General features: G+C 49.4%; 1 protein-coding gene across 1 annotated transcript; it reads left to right on the top strand.

Annotated features, from left to right (window-relative positions):
• Positions 1-3,314: 3,314 nt before the first annotated feature.
• On the top strand, positions 3,315-12,078 carry LOC118851735 (chondroadherin-like protein). Its single transcript, XM_036761247.1, has 5 exons — positions 3,315-3,580; positions 6,128-7,798; positions 9,098-9,264; positions 9,575-9,776; positions 11,779-12,078. The coding sequence occupies exons 1-5, from the start codon at positions 3,428-3,430 to the stop codon at positions 11,818-11,820; spliced, it is 2,235 nt and encodes a 744-aa protein (XP_036617142.1). The 5' UTR covers positions 3,315-3,427; the 3' UTR covers positions 11,821-12,078.
• The last annotated feature ends 5,743 nt before the right edge of the window (positions 12,079-17,821 follow it).

Below are 17,821 nucleotides of genomic sequence, written 5' to 3'. Positions count from 1 at the left end.
AAAGTCAGGTCAAGGGAGGAAGCCTTGAAGGTCCTGCTTTAGAAAGAGGAGGTTCCATCTGGTCCACAGCCGCCATTTTAGAGATGGGGAAGCTCAGGGAAGCAGCTTGAAGGTCACCTGGCCTAAGGAGGAGGGCTGGTACTCACTGTGTCCCAAGCTAGCCCAAGCCTTGTCACTGGGCCTAACGCGTGCCCTGTGCCTTTGTTCGTATGGTTTCTGTCTCTTAGGAAGCCATGCAATCTGACGAGCATTTATTAAGTGCCTGCTGTGTGCCAGATGCTGTACTAAGTACTAGGGATACAGAGACAAAACATTGCCAGCTCACAAGGCATGTCATTGGCAGGGCCCCTGAGTCTCCTTTCTGCTCTCCTCTTAGAGGACTGGCTTTGGTAAGCTGGAGCATGCCCTCTGCATGGCACTCAGGCTTTCGAAGGCAATTTTCCATATTAACCAATTCTTGTTTCTAGAGGGAAACTTTTGGGGGTGGGGAGAAGGCAATTGGGGTTAAGTGATTTGCCCAGGGTCACCCAGCTAAGTAAGTGTCTGAGCCTGGATTTGAACTTGGGTCCTCCTGAGGCCAAGGCTGGTACTCTATCCACCGCACTGCCTAGCTGCCTCTGGAGGAAAACCTAGGAAATCTTGCCTTCCTGCCTAGAGCATGTACCCTGCTGTACAGCCCATGGGGCTGGCTCCTATAGAAAGCCTTAGAGATGGCCTTCCAACCTAGTCTTTTTTAGCGTATGGGGAAACTGAGGACTGACTTGGCCCATGTAATTAGGGCTTTCTCCAGCATGTGAAGGTTTATAGAACTCTGCAAGGTCCCACATGGACAAACGTGTCTGTAGTGGCGCTTTCTGTGGTGGCAAAGACCCATCGCCTGGGGAATGGCTGGCCAGCCTGTGACACAGAAAGATCATGGCACCTAAGAAGAAACAGGAAAGGTGGGAAGACATGCAGGAACCTTGGCTTGAGGATATGCAATCAATGAAATAACAAGCATTTAGTAAATGCCTATTGTTTACCCTACATCGATGTAGAGCCCCAGGAAGACTTCAGAGGATTGACAGGGAAGTGTACTTTCTGCTTTCCAATTGAGAGGTGGTGGACTACAGGCACAGAATGCAGTATACGTTGTCAAACCAGGCCAATGTGTTTTGTTTAGCTGTACTTCGTTAGAAGGGAGGTCTCTTGGGGAGACAGTTATGAAGAAGGGATGATGATATTTTTAAAAGGCATCAATGAAACATTTTAAAAAACAAAAAACTAAATGTATGAAAGTTGAAAACCAAACTTTTCCTCTTGGCATCCTGGTGAGGTAAGGAGGGAAGACAAGGCTTATTATTCCCATGTTTCAGATGGTAAATATTTGTGTATTGGGCAAGCCGGTGTTGGGCCATGGCCTCAGACACCTGGGCTGGTTAAGGGTCCGGCAGGAGAGAGTCTGTGTCAGCTTTGATAGTCTCCAGCCCGTGGCGTCCAGGACTGCTCCAATCTGTGTGACTAAGCCCTCCCAGGGGGCTGCCGTCAGCAATTGGGGCGTCTCTGGAAAAAACTGGTAATTCCAGCCAGGAGGGAGAGAGGGCTTTGAATTTGTTCTTTCTCAGGCCACCTTCCTTGAAGCCCTCACCCCAGCCTCCCTCCCTGGCCCACTGGTCCCCTCTCCTTAGGGGAGAAGCATGTACGGGGCTAGGCCAGCCAAACAATGCCCTCATTCAGCTCAGAGGAGAGGGCATGCCAGGTGGGAGGCCCTGAGATGGGGAGGGGGGCTTGGAGGGAGAAGAGGCTGCTGTCCTTGCCTCCAGGAGGTGGAGTTTTCTGGGGGCTCCTCCTCTCAGCCACCCTCATCTACATCCCAGAGCTCAGACGGGGTGAAGGAGTTTGTAGCCTGGACTTCGAGGTGAGTTCCTGGGAAAGTGGTCAAGCAGAAGGCTCTGTGTGCAGGAGGGAGGGGCCAGATCGGCTTTGGGAGCAGTAGGGAAAGAGAAGAGGGAGGAAGTCAGGGTCCTGGGCTCCAGGCCCCTGGCTAGCTGTGTGTCCTTGGGCCAGCTCTTTCCCTCTCTGGCCTCAGGTCCCTGTGATGATAGAGGTACCACTGAGTGACCCCTAAGCCTTTGGATGCTTGCTGGGCACTTCCACGTCTCCGGAACTCAGTTTCCTCCCCTGTAAAATGAGTGGTTGGCCCAGATGTTCCTTCCTGGGGTAATGTGCAACAGCTCAGCTCTGGGTCTTCCCCAGGCAGGGGCTGCCAGCCTCACCTGCTTAGGACAGAATGCAGGAGATTGGGGGTGCAGTGGGGGCAGGCATTAGAGAGCTGGGGGTGGGGATGGACCAGCACATGACCTGGACACAATCAACTGGGCCCAGGGGCTCCCAGCCAGGAAAGGAAGGGCCCTAATTCATTTCTCTGCTGCCCGGTGTCAGGGCTCCCTGCTTCCTACGCATGAGCTCCTAGGCTTCTGCTATCTAAGTGGGGAGTTCAGCCCCAGGAGCCCTCTGGGGCTGGGGAGCAGAGGGTATGGTTCAGTACAAAGACTTTGGAGCTGGAGGCCCCGGGTTCTGTTCCAGCCTCGGCTGCCGACCACCTCCTAGGTCCTTTCCAACACTAAACCCATGACCCTGTGATACCGTGATTCCTTCTCTGTACTCTGAGTGCTGGATTGGATGCTCTCCAAGGCCCCTTCCAGCTTGAGAGCTCAGATCCCCTGATTTGCCCTCTCCCACCAGCTTCCTTGGCATTAGAATGTTGGTGGGGGGATGATATCTCACCTGAATAGGAAGATCTGTGTTCAAATCCTACCTCATACACAGATGGCTGTGGGCCCCTGGAGGGGATGATATTAGGATCTAGAAGGCACTGTGCAATCTTTCAAGCTCTGGATACAAGGGAACAATCATTGGGCCTTTGGTGGAGCTGTTCCTCTCTCCCTTTTGGTCCAGGCCTATGATTTCCCTGGTGAGGAAAGTCCCTCTGCAAATGCTGGGAAGCCCCTGCTTTGTGACCGATAATCAGAGAGAGGTGCCTGGGTTCAGAGAGGTTCAGGACCTGGGGGGGGGTGCATCAGGGATGGGCTCCAGTACCCACCTTACACTCTCAGCAGCATTATAAAGCAGAGGAAGCTGTTGGGGCCCAAGCTGGGAGTGATGGAAAGAAAAGCAGATTTCCTGGAGTCCTGGTTTCTTATGGCTCGAAGCTTGTCCTCTGATCAAATAAGATATTAGGAAAATGTTTAATACAATCCCCGGCACATAGGAGACACTGACTAAATGTTTATTCCCTTCCCCTTCCTCTCTGGTCCAATGATCCCACATTCAAGGCTCTGCTTGGTTCCACATTCAAGGCCCTGCTTGGTCCCACGTTCAAGGCTCTGCTGGCAGCTGACTGAGTCCAGCCTGCCCTCTCCCCTTCCCCAAGCTCCCCCTCCCCAGGATGTGGAAGATTCTTGGTCTCTCAATGCTGCTGGCCCTGGCTTGCAGAGGACTTGCTGGCCGCTGTCCCCAGATCTGTGTCTGTGACAACATCAGGAGACACGTCTCATGCAGGCGCCAGAATCTCACAGAGGTGCCAGTCACCATCCCGCAGGTGAGTGTGGGCAGCCAGGATCAGGTAAGGAGTTGGGAGGAGGGAGACAGCAGGGTGTCAGCTCTGGGGTACTAGAGGGAGACACTGACAAGCAGAGTTAGAGAGAAGTCTGAACCCTGATCAATGAGTTAGTGTGATGACACCCACCAATGGACCAAGAAAAATCCATTTCAAAAGCACAGTGGTCAAATGAAAAGTATCTGGGGGTTTCAGTGGACCACAAGATTATACTGAGTCAATCATGTGATATGTCAGCCAAGAAAGCTAGTGTCATCTGAGGCTAAATTAAGGGAAGGGTAATGTCCAGGACTGAGATGTACTATGTTATAGTAGTTAGAGCTGGCTCACCTGAAGCTCGGGAAAGAAGGCTTGGGTTCTGATTCAGTCTCTGATACTTACTGGCCGTATGACCTTGGACTGGTCATTTTACCCCTGTGTCCCAGGCTGTTTCCTAAGCCCACAAATTGCAGAGGGGGTGCCACTCTGCATTGGTAGAGGGAGACTCCATACTGGCAATTCCCTATGTCAATGAAACCAGTGATCCAGCCCCAGCAAGGAGATGGTCTCACTGCCCTCTGCCCTGGTCAGACCATATCGGGGTACTGTGTTCAGTTTGGGGCACTAGAATTTTTGAAGGATATTGAAACCCTGGAGAAAGCCAAACGAGGATGATGGAGGCAAATTCAGGCTTAATTTAAGGGAAACTCCCAAGTAATGAGAGCTGTCCAGAAGTGGGAAGGGCCACCACAGCTGGTAGGAGATTCCTGTGACTGAAGGCCTTCGAACGGAGACTAGAGCACCCGCGCACCATCCGCAGACTGGTAGGGAGGCTCCAATTCACTCAGACTCTGTAGCAGAAAGACGCAGACTTCCACCGGGAGAGGGAGTTTTGTCAGCAGGAATGTCCTATACCGCTGAAATTATAGGTCTAGTTTAAAAAAAAAGTGTGGATGTATATACGCACACAGGATATCCCCAAATTCCTGAGGCCGTTTTAAGCTTTAGCTTTTAAACTTAAATTTAATAGCTTAAAACATCGCTAAGACTTTGGGAGTGCCCGGATATATACCGATAGATGGTGTGTCTTTTAAGTACTTACTGTGTGCCAGGCACGTTTTACCTACATACATACGTACATACATACACATACATGCATACACACATGCATGCACACATATATACATACATGGAAAATATAGCTAACATACAGTAACGACGTCACTAACGCTGCTTTTGTTTATGTTCATGTTATCATTAATATCGTTACAATTAATCTGCTGCCATTAATATGGATGACGTCTGTATTAATGGTGACGATGAGAAGTTGTGGACAAGGGGCATGATGAAGCGGATAAAGCCCTGGGCCTGGAGTCAGGAAGGTCCAGATTCGAATCCTGCTTCGGACTCTTACTAGCCTAGCCAAGTCACACAACCTCCCTGGGCCTGTTTCCTCTTCTGTAAAATGAGGGGTTTAACTCAATGGCCCCTCCCAGGCTCAAACTGTAGGGGCCGGGGAAGTGTTCTCCTTGGCGGTGTGTTCTGTGTTCTGTGCCTGTAAGAGAGCTGGGGATGAGGACAGCTAGAGAGAAAGATGCTGGGCTTCTGGCTTCCAGCTTTGAGAGAGAAGACATGTGGTTCCACACTCTCTTTAGGTCCCTAAAGGGAGAGAAAGACTGGGAAAAAGCAATCAATTTCCACCAATGAGGAGCCACCTTGGAGCCAAGGGTTGCCCTGATTCACAGTATTTACCTGGGAGACAGCAGGGATGGGCTGGGGAATTTCTGGGACTGACAGCTCCCTTCTAAAAAATGAAATGACCCAGTCGATGCTGAAAGCAGCAGGCAGTAATGTTGTTGGACAGGTTTAAGGGAAGTCTCCAGTGGGAAGACAATGAGGCTTAACTAGAAACACCAGAGGAAGCAGGAGATGGGCAATAAAGGGAAGGGGATGAGGGCAGCCCAAAGTGCCCATCCTCCCAGATCCAGGACCCATACCTGCAAACCAGGGCAGCCCCTCAACCCCCTCACACCCAGTTAGGGACTGAAACCCCCTAACTCTGTCAGCCTATCACCCTCATGGGGCTGGCACCGGCACCTCCAAACTAGTGGGAAGTCAGGGGAAGGGATGTCACCAGGGAGCCTTAGGAGTCCCTGCCCTCCAGGCCTCCTGGATCCAGCATTTAGAAGGGCAGGAAAGCTTTCTCTAGAGAATCTTGCTCAGGACAGTCTGACTGTCTGCCCACCCCCAAGGTCACAGTCAGGAAGGAAACGGGCAATTTCTAGACTGGAATGTTCCAAGTCAAGAAGTTTGGGGGTGTGTATGTGTGTGTGTGTGCATATACGTGAGTGTGTATACAAAACTATATTCCAGAGAAAGGGAGGGAAAGGAAGTCTATTTGACAAAGTTCAGCCAGGCCATGAAAATGAAAAGTTTCCCAGACTGTTACAGGGCACAATCTATGTCTGATAAGGGGATGACCATCTGAAGGCACTCCTGGATTCAGTGAGCTGCCAGTGAATGGGAGCTGCTGTTCTCCTATCATTTCAGATGACCCAGAGGCTGGATCTCCAAGGCAATGCCCTGAAGGTGATACCCCCAGAGGCCTTTCTGTCTCTCCCTTACCTCACTCATCTGGACCTGAGGCATTGCCAGCTGGAGCGGGTTGAAGAAGGTGCATTCAGAGGCCTGGGCCGACTCATCTACCTCAACCTGGCTTCCAACCACCTCTCAGTACTCTACCAAGAGGCCTTGGGTGGCTTGGGGTCCCTGAGGCAGCTGGTTCTGGAGAACAACCAGCTGGAGGAGATCCGCCCAGGAGCCTTCAGCCAGTTGGGGTCCCTGGGCCTCCTCAGCCTGGCCCACAACTCGCTGGTCTACCTTCCTGACATGACCTTCCAGGGGCTGCTCCAGACACGGTGGCTACGCCTCTCCCACAATGCCCTCAATGTCTTGGCCCCTGAAGCCTTGGCTGGCCTGCCTGGCCTTCGCCGGCTCAGCCTGGATCACAATGAGCTGCAGACCCTGCCTGGGGAGGCTCTCTCTCGCCCTGATGGCCTGGTTCAGCTGGAGCTGGGTCACAACCCACTCACATACCTGGGTGAGGAGGATGGGCTGGCCCTCCAGGCTCTACGAGATCTGGCCCTTGACCATGCTGCCCTGCAGGATGTGGGTGCTGGGACCTTTGCCCGCTGTCCCCATCTCCGATCGCTGGACCTCCAGAGCAACCAGCTTGGGGGGCTGCCCCCACTTGAGGGAGTAGGCCAGCTCCGGAAGCTCAACCTGAGTGGGAACCCGTTGATGTGTGACTGTGCTGCCAGGCCCCTGTGGGAATGGGTGGCCAGGGCCCGGGTACAGACTGATGGGCTGTGTTTAGAGCCCAGACGCCTGAAGGGAGAAGCTCTTGAGTCACTGAGGGCCAAGGATCTCTACTGCCAGAGGCAGGGAGATAAGCAAGAGGAAGGAGAGAAGGTGGCCCCCAGGCCTCGGGCCCCAGAGGAAGACAGAGCCACCACACCCTGCCCAGCAGCCTGTGTCTGCTCCCCTGACTCCCAGCACAGCAGCTGTGAGAACAAGGGACTGAGGCTCATCCCCTCTGGGTTCCCCAACCACACCCAACTCCTGGACCTGAGACGGAACAACTTCTCCTCCATCCCCAAGGGTTCCTTCCCTGGCTTGGCCCACCTGGTGTCGCTGCATCTCCAGAGCTGCAACATCACCCACTTGGGGCCGGGAGCCTTGAATGGATTGGGCCAGCTGGTCTATCTCTATCTCTCTAACAACCAGCTCTCAGGGCTCAGCGCTGCTGCCCTGCAGGGCACCCCCCAGCTCCGTTACCTCTACCTGGATCGAAACCACTTCACGCGGCTACCCAGGGCTGCTCTGAAGGTCCTGCCCAAGCTCTTCTCTCTCCACCTAGAGCACAATGCTCTCCAGCATCTGGCTATGGGAGACCTGGCTGGGGCCAAGGGGCTTCATTGCCTCGATGTGAGTGGTAATAATATCTCTCATGTGGGTCCGGGTCCAGCTCTGGAGTTGGAGAAGCTGCACCTGGATAGGAACCAGCTTCAGACAGTGCCAACAGCAGCCTTGGAGGCGCTGCCTGCCCTCAGGGAGCTGTACTTGTCGGGCAACCCCCTTCAGGTTCTGGAGGACCAGGCCTTTCGGCCTGTGGCCGCCTCCCTCCAACACCTCTATCTGAATGGCACAAGGCTGCAGCAGGTGGGTAAGGGGTGGGGGGGAGACCAGGGCAAGGGCACACCCACTTCCCTTCCAGCTACCACATATCGAGTACTTCCCAGGTTCCAGGCACAAAGAACACAGACATTCCCTGCCTTCAGGGAGCTGAGGACTTTATACTGGGGAGATACAGAGAAGTAAACGTACAGGTCTATGTCAAGTAATACAACTTCAAGAAGGAGAAAGTGTTAAACCCTGGGAGAAGAGAATCTAGAAAGGTGTTGTATAGGAGGTAGGAGCTCACCTGGGCTCAGCCAGGGCTGCTAAGAAATGGAAGTGAGAAGGGATGGCATTCTAGGCATGAGGAACAGCCTGTGCAAAGGTATGGAGGCAAGGGATGGAACAGCTCATACAATCTGGTAGCCTAGAACAGAGAGTCCATGAAGAGGAGTGATGTGAAATGAGATGGGAAGGTGGGGATCCAGCAGAAAAGAGCAAGTGGACACTTGTTCTTGAGGACCTCCTAACCTGCTTGCTGAAAACAGGGAGAGGCAGGGGAGTCAGAGATCTTATTTCCCTACAAACTTCAGCATCGTGTTGAAATACAGAGAGCACAGAACAGACTCAGAGGACCTGCAGAATACTTCATGCGAGCTCTGGCATCCTCGGTTTCCTTATCTATTAAAAAATGGGGTTAAATGAGATCCCTCCAACATTTGACATTCCATGTTCAGAGGCCCCTCCCATCCCTGACATTCCTTGTTCTAAACTCCCCCCCCCCCCGCCCCCAGCTCTGACCTTCCCTGTTCTAAGGGCCCTCCCAGCTCCCAGCTCTGACCACTCCATGTTCTAAAGCCCCTCCCATCCCTGACATTCCCTGTTCTAAGGCCCCTCCCAGCTCTGACCACTCCATGTTCTAAGGCCCCTCCCAGTTCTGACATTCCATGTTCTCCATTTCCTTCTCCCACCTGCATCTCAGTCCCCCAAGCCTCAGCCCTTGGTCGTCCACTCCCGTCTCTCTTACATTCACCATATTGGAGGGAGAGGGACAGGGAGTGAGGAAAGCTCTGATCTGTTGGAGAAAAGAGGAAATGGGGCTGAGGGCAGGCAAGTCCAAAGTCATTTGCTGAGCTCCCCGCTTGTGCCAGGCTCTAGGCTGAACACTGAGGCACATACAAACGGGGTTGGCTTTGGCAAGGACGTGGGCCATCTTCTCTTTTCCAAAGGAGATGGTCAGAGGCCTTGGAAAGGAGGAAAGAATGGGGGGGGGGTGGCAGAGCAAATTCAGGGTGAATGACCTCACTGCCCCCAGCCTAACCACCTTGTGTTCTTCCCCTGTAGATTTCTCCAGGGGCCTTTGCTGGTCTGGGGCCAGGGCTCAGGACTTTGTACCTGGAGAAAAATCAGCTGCAGACACTGCCGCCCATGGATGGTTTCACTAGGTTGGAGCTTATCAACCTTAGAGAGAATCCCTTCCGCTGTGACTGCCAGCTCCTGCCACTGCACAGGTCAGGGACTGCCTGAGCTTTCCTCAGGGGCTGAGCATGGGGGCCCAGCAGCACAGGGAGCAGGTCCCACAGGCTTCCCACAAGGTCAAGAGCCCAGAACTTTCCTGTCCCTCTCCCAGGCCTAGGCCCGAGGCTCCCCTCACTCACAGGTCCCTCAGATGTCCTCTAAAGGAGTCCCTGCCATCCAGCTGAGGTCCCAAGACCTCTGGCCCTTTCCAGAGAAGTCCCTGACAAAGAAGGAAAATGGAGATCACTCAGGAGGCTCCACCTTTGGTCCCAGCATTCAATAAGTCTTCCCCTCCCTTCCTAGGTGGCTTGCTGGCTTGAACCTCCGAGTGGGTGCCACCTGTGAGTTCCCAGTCAATGCCCGGGGCCAGAAGGTAAAGGCTGCTACAGCTGCCTTTGAGGCCTGCCCAGGCTGGGAGACCAAGAAAGGCAGACGGGTCCCACCCTCAGCCCAGCGAAAAACTAGAAAAGCCGGAGGGAAGAGGAAGCAGGCCAGACCAGTCAAGGTTGGTGTCAGCGGTGGCCTGGGAGGGAGAGGTCACCTTGACTGGAACCACTGTGATTTGGGGAAGGAGAAGGAGGAGGAGGAGGAGGAGGAGGCTTTTTGAGGCCCTGTGTTGTGGGGGTGGGGAGGAAGAGTTGTGACTCATTCATTTGTTCGTTCATTCATTCATTTTTGTTTACTTTCTTGTTCAATGGAGGGCCCAAAGCAGTAACTGACCAAGGGACTTCAAGGCCCTTAAAGTGATAATCCCTAGCATTTCTATAGTTCTTTAAAATTTGCAAAGCTATTTACCAACATTATCTCATTTGACCCTCACCCTGTGAGTACACACCATCATCATTCCCCTTTTTACAGATGAGATAGGTGACTTGCTCAGGGTCATTCATCTGGTAAGTGCCTTAGACAGGATTTGAACTAGGGACTTCCTGAGTCCTGGTCCAGTACTCTATCTACTGTACCACCTACTTGCCTCCATAGTCCAGTCAAGAAAACTATTCCGACACCAGATATTTATCAAACACCTACTATGTGCCAGGCATTTATCAAACACCTACTATGTGCCAGGTGCCTTGCTAAGCCCTGAGGTTACAAAGGAAAACAAAACTATAACGCCTGCCCTCAGGAACCTCACTTTAATAACAGGATAAATGCAACATAATTAGAAGGGGAGGATGCGTGGTAGGGGGTGGGGGAGGGATCAGGAAAGGCTGAAGAAAGTGGTGGCTTGTACATGCTCCTGACCTGGTGGATCACCCCAAGCACCACCACATTCTAGGGCCATTGTCAACTTGGAGACACTCTGGAAGAGACGGTGTGGAGAATTTAAACTCTGCCAATAGGAAGATTTGTTTAAAGAACTGGGAATGTTTATCCTGGAAAAGAGGGGGCTCAGAGCTAAAGGGCAGTCAGAGGAGAGAGGGATTAGCCTTTTTCTGCTTGGCCTCAAGGGGAAGGAAGAATAAGGCACTTGGGGTGGAAGGTACAGGGAGGTCCAATGAGAGCTGTCTAACTTTCTGATGGATTTCCCTAAGAGGGAAAAAGCATCTAATCGCTGGAGAACGCCTTCCACATTTGGGGCCAGTGCTCTAAAGAGTGTTTATGACAGCTAAAAATGGCACAAGATAAGAAGGTGTGGAGAGGTTGTGATTGGCACCTAGGATTGGTTGGGATGTTGGCAGGTGTCTGAGAACAGATAATCTCCTGGAGATATGAGACTAAAGGACAGGTAAGGTCAGGAGCCCAGCTGGATTTCTAAATCCTTAGCATGGAAATCGATTGGCTCTTTCCAAGATGGTGAGTGTGAGAGAGGAGAGGAGAGAACCAAGGGCTGAGCCCTGGGGCCTGAGCGGCAGGTGAAGGAGATAAAGGAAGAAGGCTGCAGAAAGCAGAAGACTCAGGAGCAGAATCACACAGGCAGAGTCTCGAGGAGGAGGTGAGCCACCAAGGAGACACTGAGGCAGTATGGCCGACTGAGCCTGCCCTGGTTTTGAGTCTGATGCCTCCTTGCTGTGTGACCTATGAGCAAGGCTTCATTTCTCTGAGCCTGTTTCCTTATCTCTAAAATGACAGTAACTGATAATTGTGTTTGCATTCCCGATATTACAGTAGTGGCATTCTATTTGGTGGTAGAGAGGAGAGGCTTTGCACACTCTGTGGCTCAGGGATCCCAAGACAGATGGGGTGCCATCCTGGGATTGGTCTTCTGATCCAGTTCTGAGAGGGAAGAGACAAGGCAGGCTTATGGACAGCTCCCCCTGCCGACCCCCTCCAAATACAGGTCTGAGCTGCTGTTTCTCAAAGTCCAAGAGAGTCAGCTGGACCTTAAAGAGTTCTTCCATCACTGCATCTTGGGCAGCCAGTCGTGGGAAGGTCCTTGTGTCTTCTCAGCAGGGCGCCACTAAGCATGGGGAGGTGGTGCCACTCAGAGACTCCCCAACAGACTTGTGCCTTGTAATCCCACCATCAGATTGGTCAGAATGTAATTCTACTCCTTGTTTGCCCAGGTGGGGAAGGCCAGACCCAGAAAAAGGACCAGCCACATTTGAGAGTGGGACACCGTGCCCCTGCCCCCAGCCCGCATGACAGAAGGCTGCTGGACCTGCCTGTATCTTTTCCACTAACTTCCCAGCCCCTCAGATGGTGCCGCTTGATGGGGATGGGAGGTTGCGTTGTGTCTTTGTCTAAGTCTTGCTCACAGTTTTCAACTCACCCTCTGACTTAGTGAATAAACACTTCTTGGCTGCTTGGTGGAGGGAGCGTCTTGGCCAATATCCTGTTCTCTTGAAATAAAATGAAAACAAGAAGTTGGTGTCATTTCTCTTTCTCTTTTAAGCAAGGTAGTTGGGGGGGGGGAACTTCCTTTTATCTTTTAAAAATTTTGTTTTTTCATTCTGAACTTAAATGCCCCCAAGATGAACATTTCCACATTTACAGCAGAAGACAAAAAGAAGATTGCATGGGCAACCATAAATCTCCATTTCATATCACTTTCTTAAAAAAGAAAAGTGTAACCCAGCAATACCACTTCTAGGGTTGTACCCCAAAGAGATCACACAAGTGGGAAAGGGACCCATATATACAAAAATATTTATAGCAGCTCTTTTCATGGTGGCAAAGAATTGGAAATCAAGGGGGTGCCCATCAATTGGGGAATGGCTGAACAAGTTGTGGTATATGAATGTAATGGAATACTATTGTGTTATAAGAAATGGGGAACAGACAGACTTTATAATAACCTGGAAAGACTTACATGACATGATGCTGAGCAGAACCAGGAGACCATTATACACAATTACAGACACATGGTATCTGGGATGACTAACTTTGACAGACTTGGCTCTTCTCATCAATGCAAGGTTCTAAGACAGCTCCAAAAGACTCATGATGGAAAGTGCTATCCACATCCAGAGAAAGAATTAGGGAGTCTGAATGCAGATTGAGGCAAACTATTTGCTCTCTCTTTTTTTGGTTTTGTTTCTTCTTTCTCATGGTTCATTCCATTGGTTAGAATTCTTCTTTACAACTTTACTGTATAAATAAGTTTAATGTGAAGGTATATATAGAACCTATATCAGATTACATGCCATCTTGGGACAGGGAGAAGGGGGAGGAGAGGAAGGGGGAGAACATTTGGAACTCAAAAACTTGTGGAACTGAGTGCTGTAAACTAAAAATAAAAAATAAATTTAAAAAAATGCAAAAAAAAAACTTGTCTTGCCACCAAAAAAAAGGAGCAAACAAGGTTATTTTCCTGATATAATGTGTTATTGATGAAACTGTGGTGCCTTTTAGTAATCAATTCTTTCTTTTATATATGCACTCGCAAACCATCCCCTTAATCATGTGTTCTAGAATTGTACATCTATAAAAATCAAAATCTGGTCTATAAAAAAAGTATATAATAAATTCTTCAGGTTACTTTCAAAGCTGCCCTGCTTATCTGTACTTCCTCCTGAACTTGCTTCTCTTCCCTTCTATGAATTTTTTAAATGTTTCATTTTTTCTTGCCTTTTTTCTTGGGATCACTATTGCTAAACCCTTTTTCTCCCCCCAAACCTTTCCCAACCCCAATTCAAAGTCCAGAGAAAGAAAAACATCCTTGTAACAAATAAACACCATCAAACAAAATGAATCCCCCCAGTGGCCATGTCTGAAAAAGTGTCTCTGCCCCTTGTGTCCCACACCTCTGGGGGAGGGGAGGGGATGGGGAGGAAGGTAACAAGCTTCATCCTAAGTCAGTCATGATTGGCTGGTCATTGCATTGTGTTGGTACAAACTGTTCTCCTGGTTCTGCTCACTTCATTCTGCATCCGTTCAGAATCCCACAGATTCTTTGAAATTGCCTCTTTGGTAATTTCTCATGGTGCAGTAATATTCCATTATGTTCTTACACGGTTTATTCAGCTGTTCCTCAGCTGATGGAGTTGATACATTCTAGTTCTTTGCTTTTCTTCCTCCCCGCCCCCCTGCTTTTTGACAGCCCCTTCAGAAACAGGAAGTCTGTTTTGCTCATGACTGACTATTCCCTGCCTTGCATTACCCTACCCCCAACCCTGATCTTTTTCCTTGTTGAGTTTGATGTATTTCTACAACAAACTGTGTGTGTGTTCACATCTCTTTTGTCTAGTTCAGATTGGAGTGAGGTTTAACCCAAATACCTCCCCTCCCCTCCATGCCTGTATACTCTTCTCACCCACTCTAATTTGGGGAAATAGCAAACGCCACCCGTTTTCCCCCTCCCTTTCTACACTAACACACTCCTCCTTTTACCCTCCCTTCTCATTCCCCTCTTCAAACCCCCAGACCAGAATCAATCCACCCTCAGATCCTCTTATTTTTCTTGCTTAACCCCCTCAATACCCTTTGAAAACATTACAATTCTGAAAGGACACACATTTCTTTTATTAGAACGTTAGCACCATATCACCAAAAAACCCCTCCAAATGCTCAAATAAATCGACCCTTCTAGGTTTCTCTGGTCTCTTGTGTTTGCATTGAAAAGTTCCTGTTCAGCTCTGATCTTTTCATCAGAAAGTCCTTATTCCATTTAAGGTTTGTTTGGTTTTTTCCCCTGTAGGATTATATTCAATTTTTCAGGACAAGTTACTTCTATTTGTAACTCTACAGATTTGGAATGCTGCAGGTTACATGTACCTCTGCTTCATCTCTGGAGCACTAGGAGGCTGTGAGCATGCTTGCCTGTGCCTGACTCAGCTTTCCTGGTAACCCCCTTTCCTATTACCTATGGCCTTCTGGCTAACTTTGCAGTTAGTTTCGGGGTAGAAGCCCATAGTCACTTATTGCATTTTTTGATTACTATTTGGTCTGATGGGTATTTCAGGTTTTTCTGGGAGCTGCCCAGTCTGCTACTATTCAGGCAACCACATTGGCCAGAAGTGCCTTTGGTTATCTCCATGGCAGGCCTCGAAGGTTTGGTTGGATCCAGTGTTTGGCTCAACCAAACTTAATCCACCAAGGACCCTCACTTGTTTCCACAGACCATGATATCTGGAAATATCTCATTTCCTAAATGAGTGACACCCTTCAGAGACTTCTTCACCATTACGAAGGTGCTGGCCCTATTCCCTTATAGTCTTGGTCTGAAGTCATCATTGGAGGGTGGGTTGGGAAGGGGCAGGGGAGCCAAAGCTGGTAGTCAACCAGCTCATACCAACCCCCGCCCCATGTTGGGTGACTCTTGGTCCATCCCCCTGTCCACTGGTCCTACTCATTGCCCTAGTCTTCAAAAGGAATACTAAGAAGCTGAGAAAGTTAATTCATTAAAGACCTTTGCTCTATGCCAATCAATATTAATCAATATGATTTGATTCCATAGGGGTAGTGATTATAAGTTCTGTATATTGGGTCCCAGAGCTGTGAGATGCAGATTGAAATATCACTTGCTTAATCATAGGAAGCTAGCTAGAGGTCTTCCACCCTTGTTTTTCCTTGTCATGGTGACCAAGCCCAGTGTGACAGAGATGACTCAACTACATGGAAAGTCCCCCAACTGTTTTTGTATCTCTGGACCATTCTCTCTTATCCAACATAAACAGGTGTCCATCTTGTCACTTATGACCACCCAGTACAAGGGTGGGGAACCTGTGGCCTTTTAAGTCCTGGGTGTGGCCTTTTGACTGAGTCCACGTTTTAGAAAGCAAATCCTTTTATTAAGGGGATTTGTTCTATGAAGTTTGGGTTCAGTCAAAGGGCCACACTTGAGGACCTAGAGGACCACATGTGGCCTCGAGGTCAACGGTTCCCCACCCTGACCTATTCTGTGGAAATGCCCTATGCTTCACCCATCTTCTGACCAACTAGTCAATGGAGATATTCCTTGCTTTGCCCAACCTGTGACCCTGCTGATATATTGTTTACTTACTTTAGCCCATGCATCATGTCAACGAATGGAATTATTCTGTATTCGGTATAGCTGTTGTTGAATGTCTAGATATCTAATCCTATAAAAATAGGGCCCTGGAAGGAGGGGGCATCTCAGATTGTGAGGAAAATCTGAGGTCTACTTCATTAGAAGGGACAATGGACCTTTTAATACAGTTCCATTGCCTTAGAAGTCTGCCTCGGTCTCTCTTCTTGTAGGCTGAATAATTTTTAGCCCCACAAATCCATTGTTCCACCCTCTTAAGAGGCAGCTAGGTGGCTCCATAGTGCATAGAGCACTGGGCTTGGAAACAGGAAGACTCACCTTCCTGAGTTCAAATCCAGCCTCAGACACTTCCTAGCTGTGTGACCCTGGGCAAGTCACATCACTCTGTTTGCCTCAGTTTCCTCCTTTGTAAAATTAGCCAAAGAAGGAAAGAGCAAACCACTCCAGTATCTTCGCCAAGAAAACCCCAAATGGGGTCACAAAGAGTCTGAAATGACTGAACAATAACAACTTGGCAGGGGGTGGGGGGAGTGCTGCTACACCTATCCCTTATCCCCACCTCCAACCAAAGATATGTGGGGCCAGAAATCTGAGGTTCTTGCTTTCCTTGAGGGTTAGGCAGACCCATGACAGCAACAACAGCACTTCTATGGTACTTTAAGGTTTGCAGGTACATTTGCTATTTTATTTGATTCTCCCAACAACCCAGTGAGGTAGGTGCTGCTGTTATCCCTGTTTGACAGAAGAGGAAACTGAGGTGGAGAGAAATTAAGTGACATGCCCAGGGTTCTACACTTATTAGGTGTCTGAGACTGGGTCCAAGCATTATTTACTGGGCCAGCTGGCTGCCTCCTCAAGCATTCCCGTTGCCTCTTGTCCCACTAGGGGCGGGGGTTCAAAATGGCCTTGACAAGGGTCACCCCCCACCACACACACACACCTCCCCTGCTTTCTTTTGCCTTTAGTGGAGAAGAGGAATGGCCATTGTTCGCTGGCAGGTGGGGGGAGTTGTGCCTACCTTCCTCCCTCCTAGGGGAAGCTCCTCCAGGGATTTACTCAGGAGCCCTTTGGCACCTATAGGACTCAACGCTCTGCTCCCATATTGTTACAAAGAATCTGCCTTTGCACAAATTGTCCCCGATAAAGTCGACCGTTCTTGTAACGACCTGAAAGACTATTTAGTTTCACTTTTCCCAAGCGAAAGTCTGAGAAATATATACAGTGTGTCACACAATGAGAACCTCATGTTCCGTTCAGAGGGAATTTTATTTACTGGAGTTTTTTAACTGAACATTTATTGAGATTTCAGTTCTGATAGCACATTATTTTCATTCATTAAACAAGCTAAAGAAACTAAAACTTAAGCTTGATTTTTAAAAAACCAGCTAAACTTTCGTTTTAAAAATACAAACATTGCAAAGGCCTCCTTTTTAATCCAACAACCTTCCCTGTACTTTAATACAGATAAATCATACTTTTGAGTCTTGTCTTCTGCCTAAAAATTCATCTTTCCTACTGGACCCTCATCCCCTAGCATTACAGTGTGTCGTAAAGTGAGAGAGAAACCGAGATAGATAGAGACAAAGACAAAGACAGTCAAAGGAGACAGAGGCAGAGACAGAGACAAAGACAGTGTCAAAGGAGAGAGGGGAGAGGCAGAAACAAACAGATATGTAGAGAGACAAAGACAGAGTCAAAGGAGAGAGAGAGCATCAAAGGGGGAAGAGACACAGAGACAGAGAGATATACAAAGAGAAAAACAGAGACAAAGACAGAGGGAGGGAGGGAAGGGGAGAGAGAATCAAAGAGGGGAGACAGAGACAAAGAGACAAAGAGTCAGAGGAGAGAGACAGAGACAGAGAGACAGAGTCAAAGAAGGCCGAATTGACTAAACATTTATTACTACTAATAGGATTTCTGCAGCTCTTTGAGGTTTTACAAAATACACCCGATCCTCACAATGACCCTGGGAGGCAGAGTAGGTTCCATTATTACCTCTCCATTTTACAGGTGAGGAAACTAAGACCCAGAAAGTTTAACTGACTTGCCCAGGGTCACACAGCTGATAAGTACCTGGTGCAAGATTTGAACTCAGCTCTTCCCGATGCCAAATCCAGCACTCTCTTCCCTTTGTTTCAGGCACTGTGCTAAGTGTTAGG

Source organism: Trichosurus vulpecula, chromosome 5 (assembly GCF_011100635.1).
Source record: "Trichosurus vulpecula isolate mTriVul1 chromosome 5, mTriVul1.pri, whole genome shotgun sequence".
NCBI classification, from domain to species: Eukaryota; Metazoa; Chordata; class Mammalia; order Diprotodontia; family Phalangeridae; genus Trichosurus; species Trichosurus vulpecula.
Note: the sequence above shows the minus strand (reverse complement) of the source record. Positions and strands in the feature narration are given on the sequence as shown.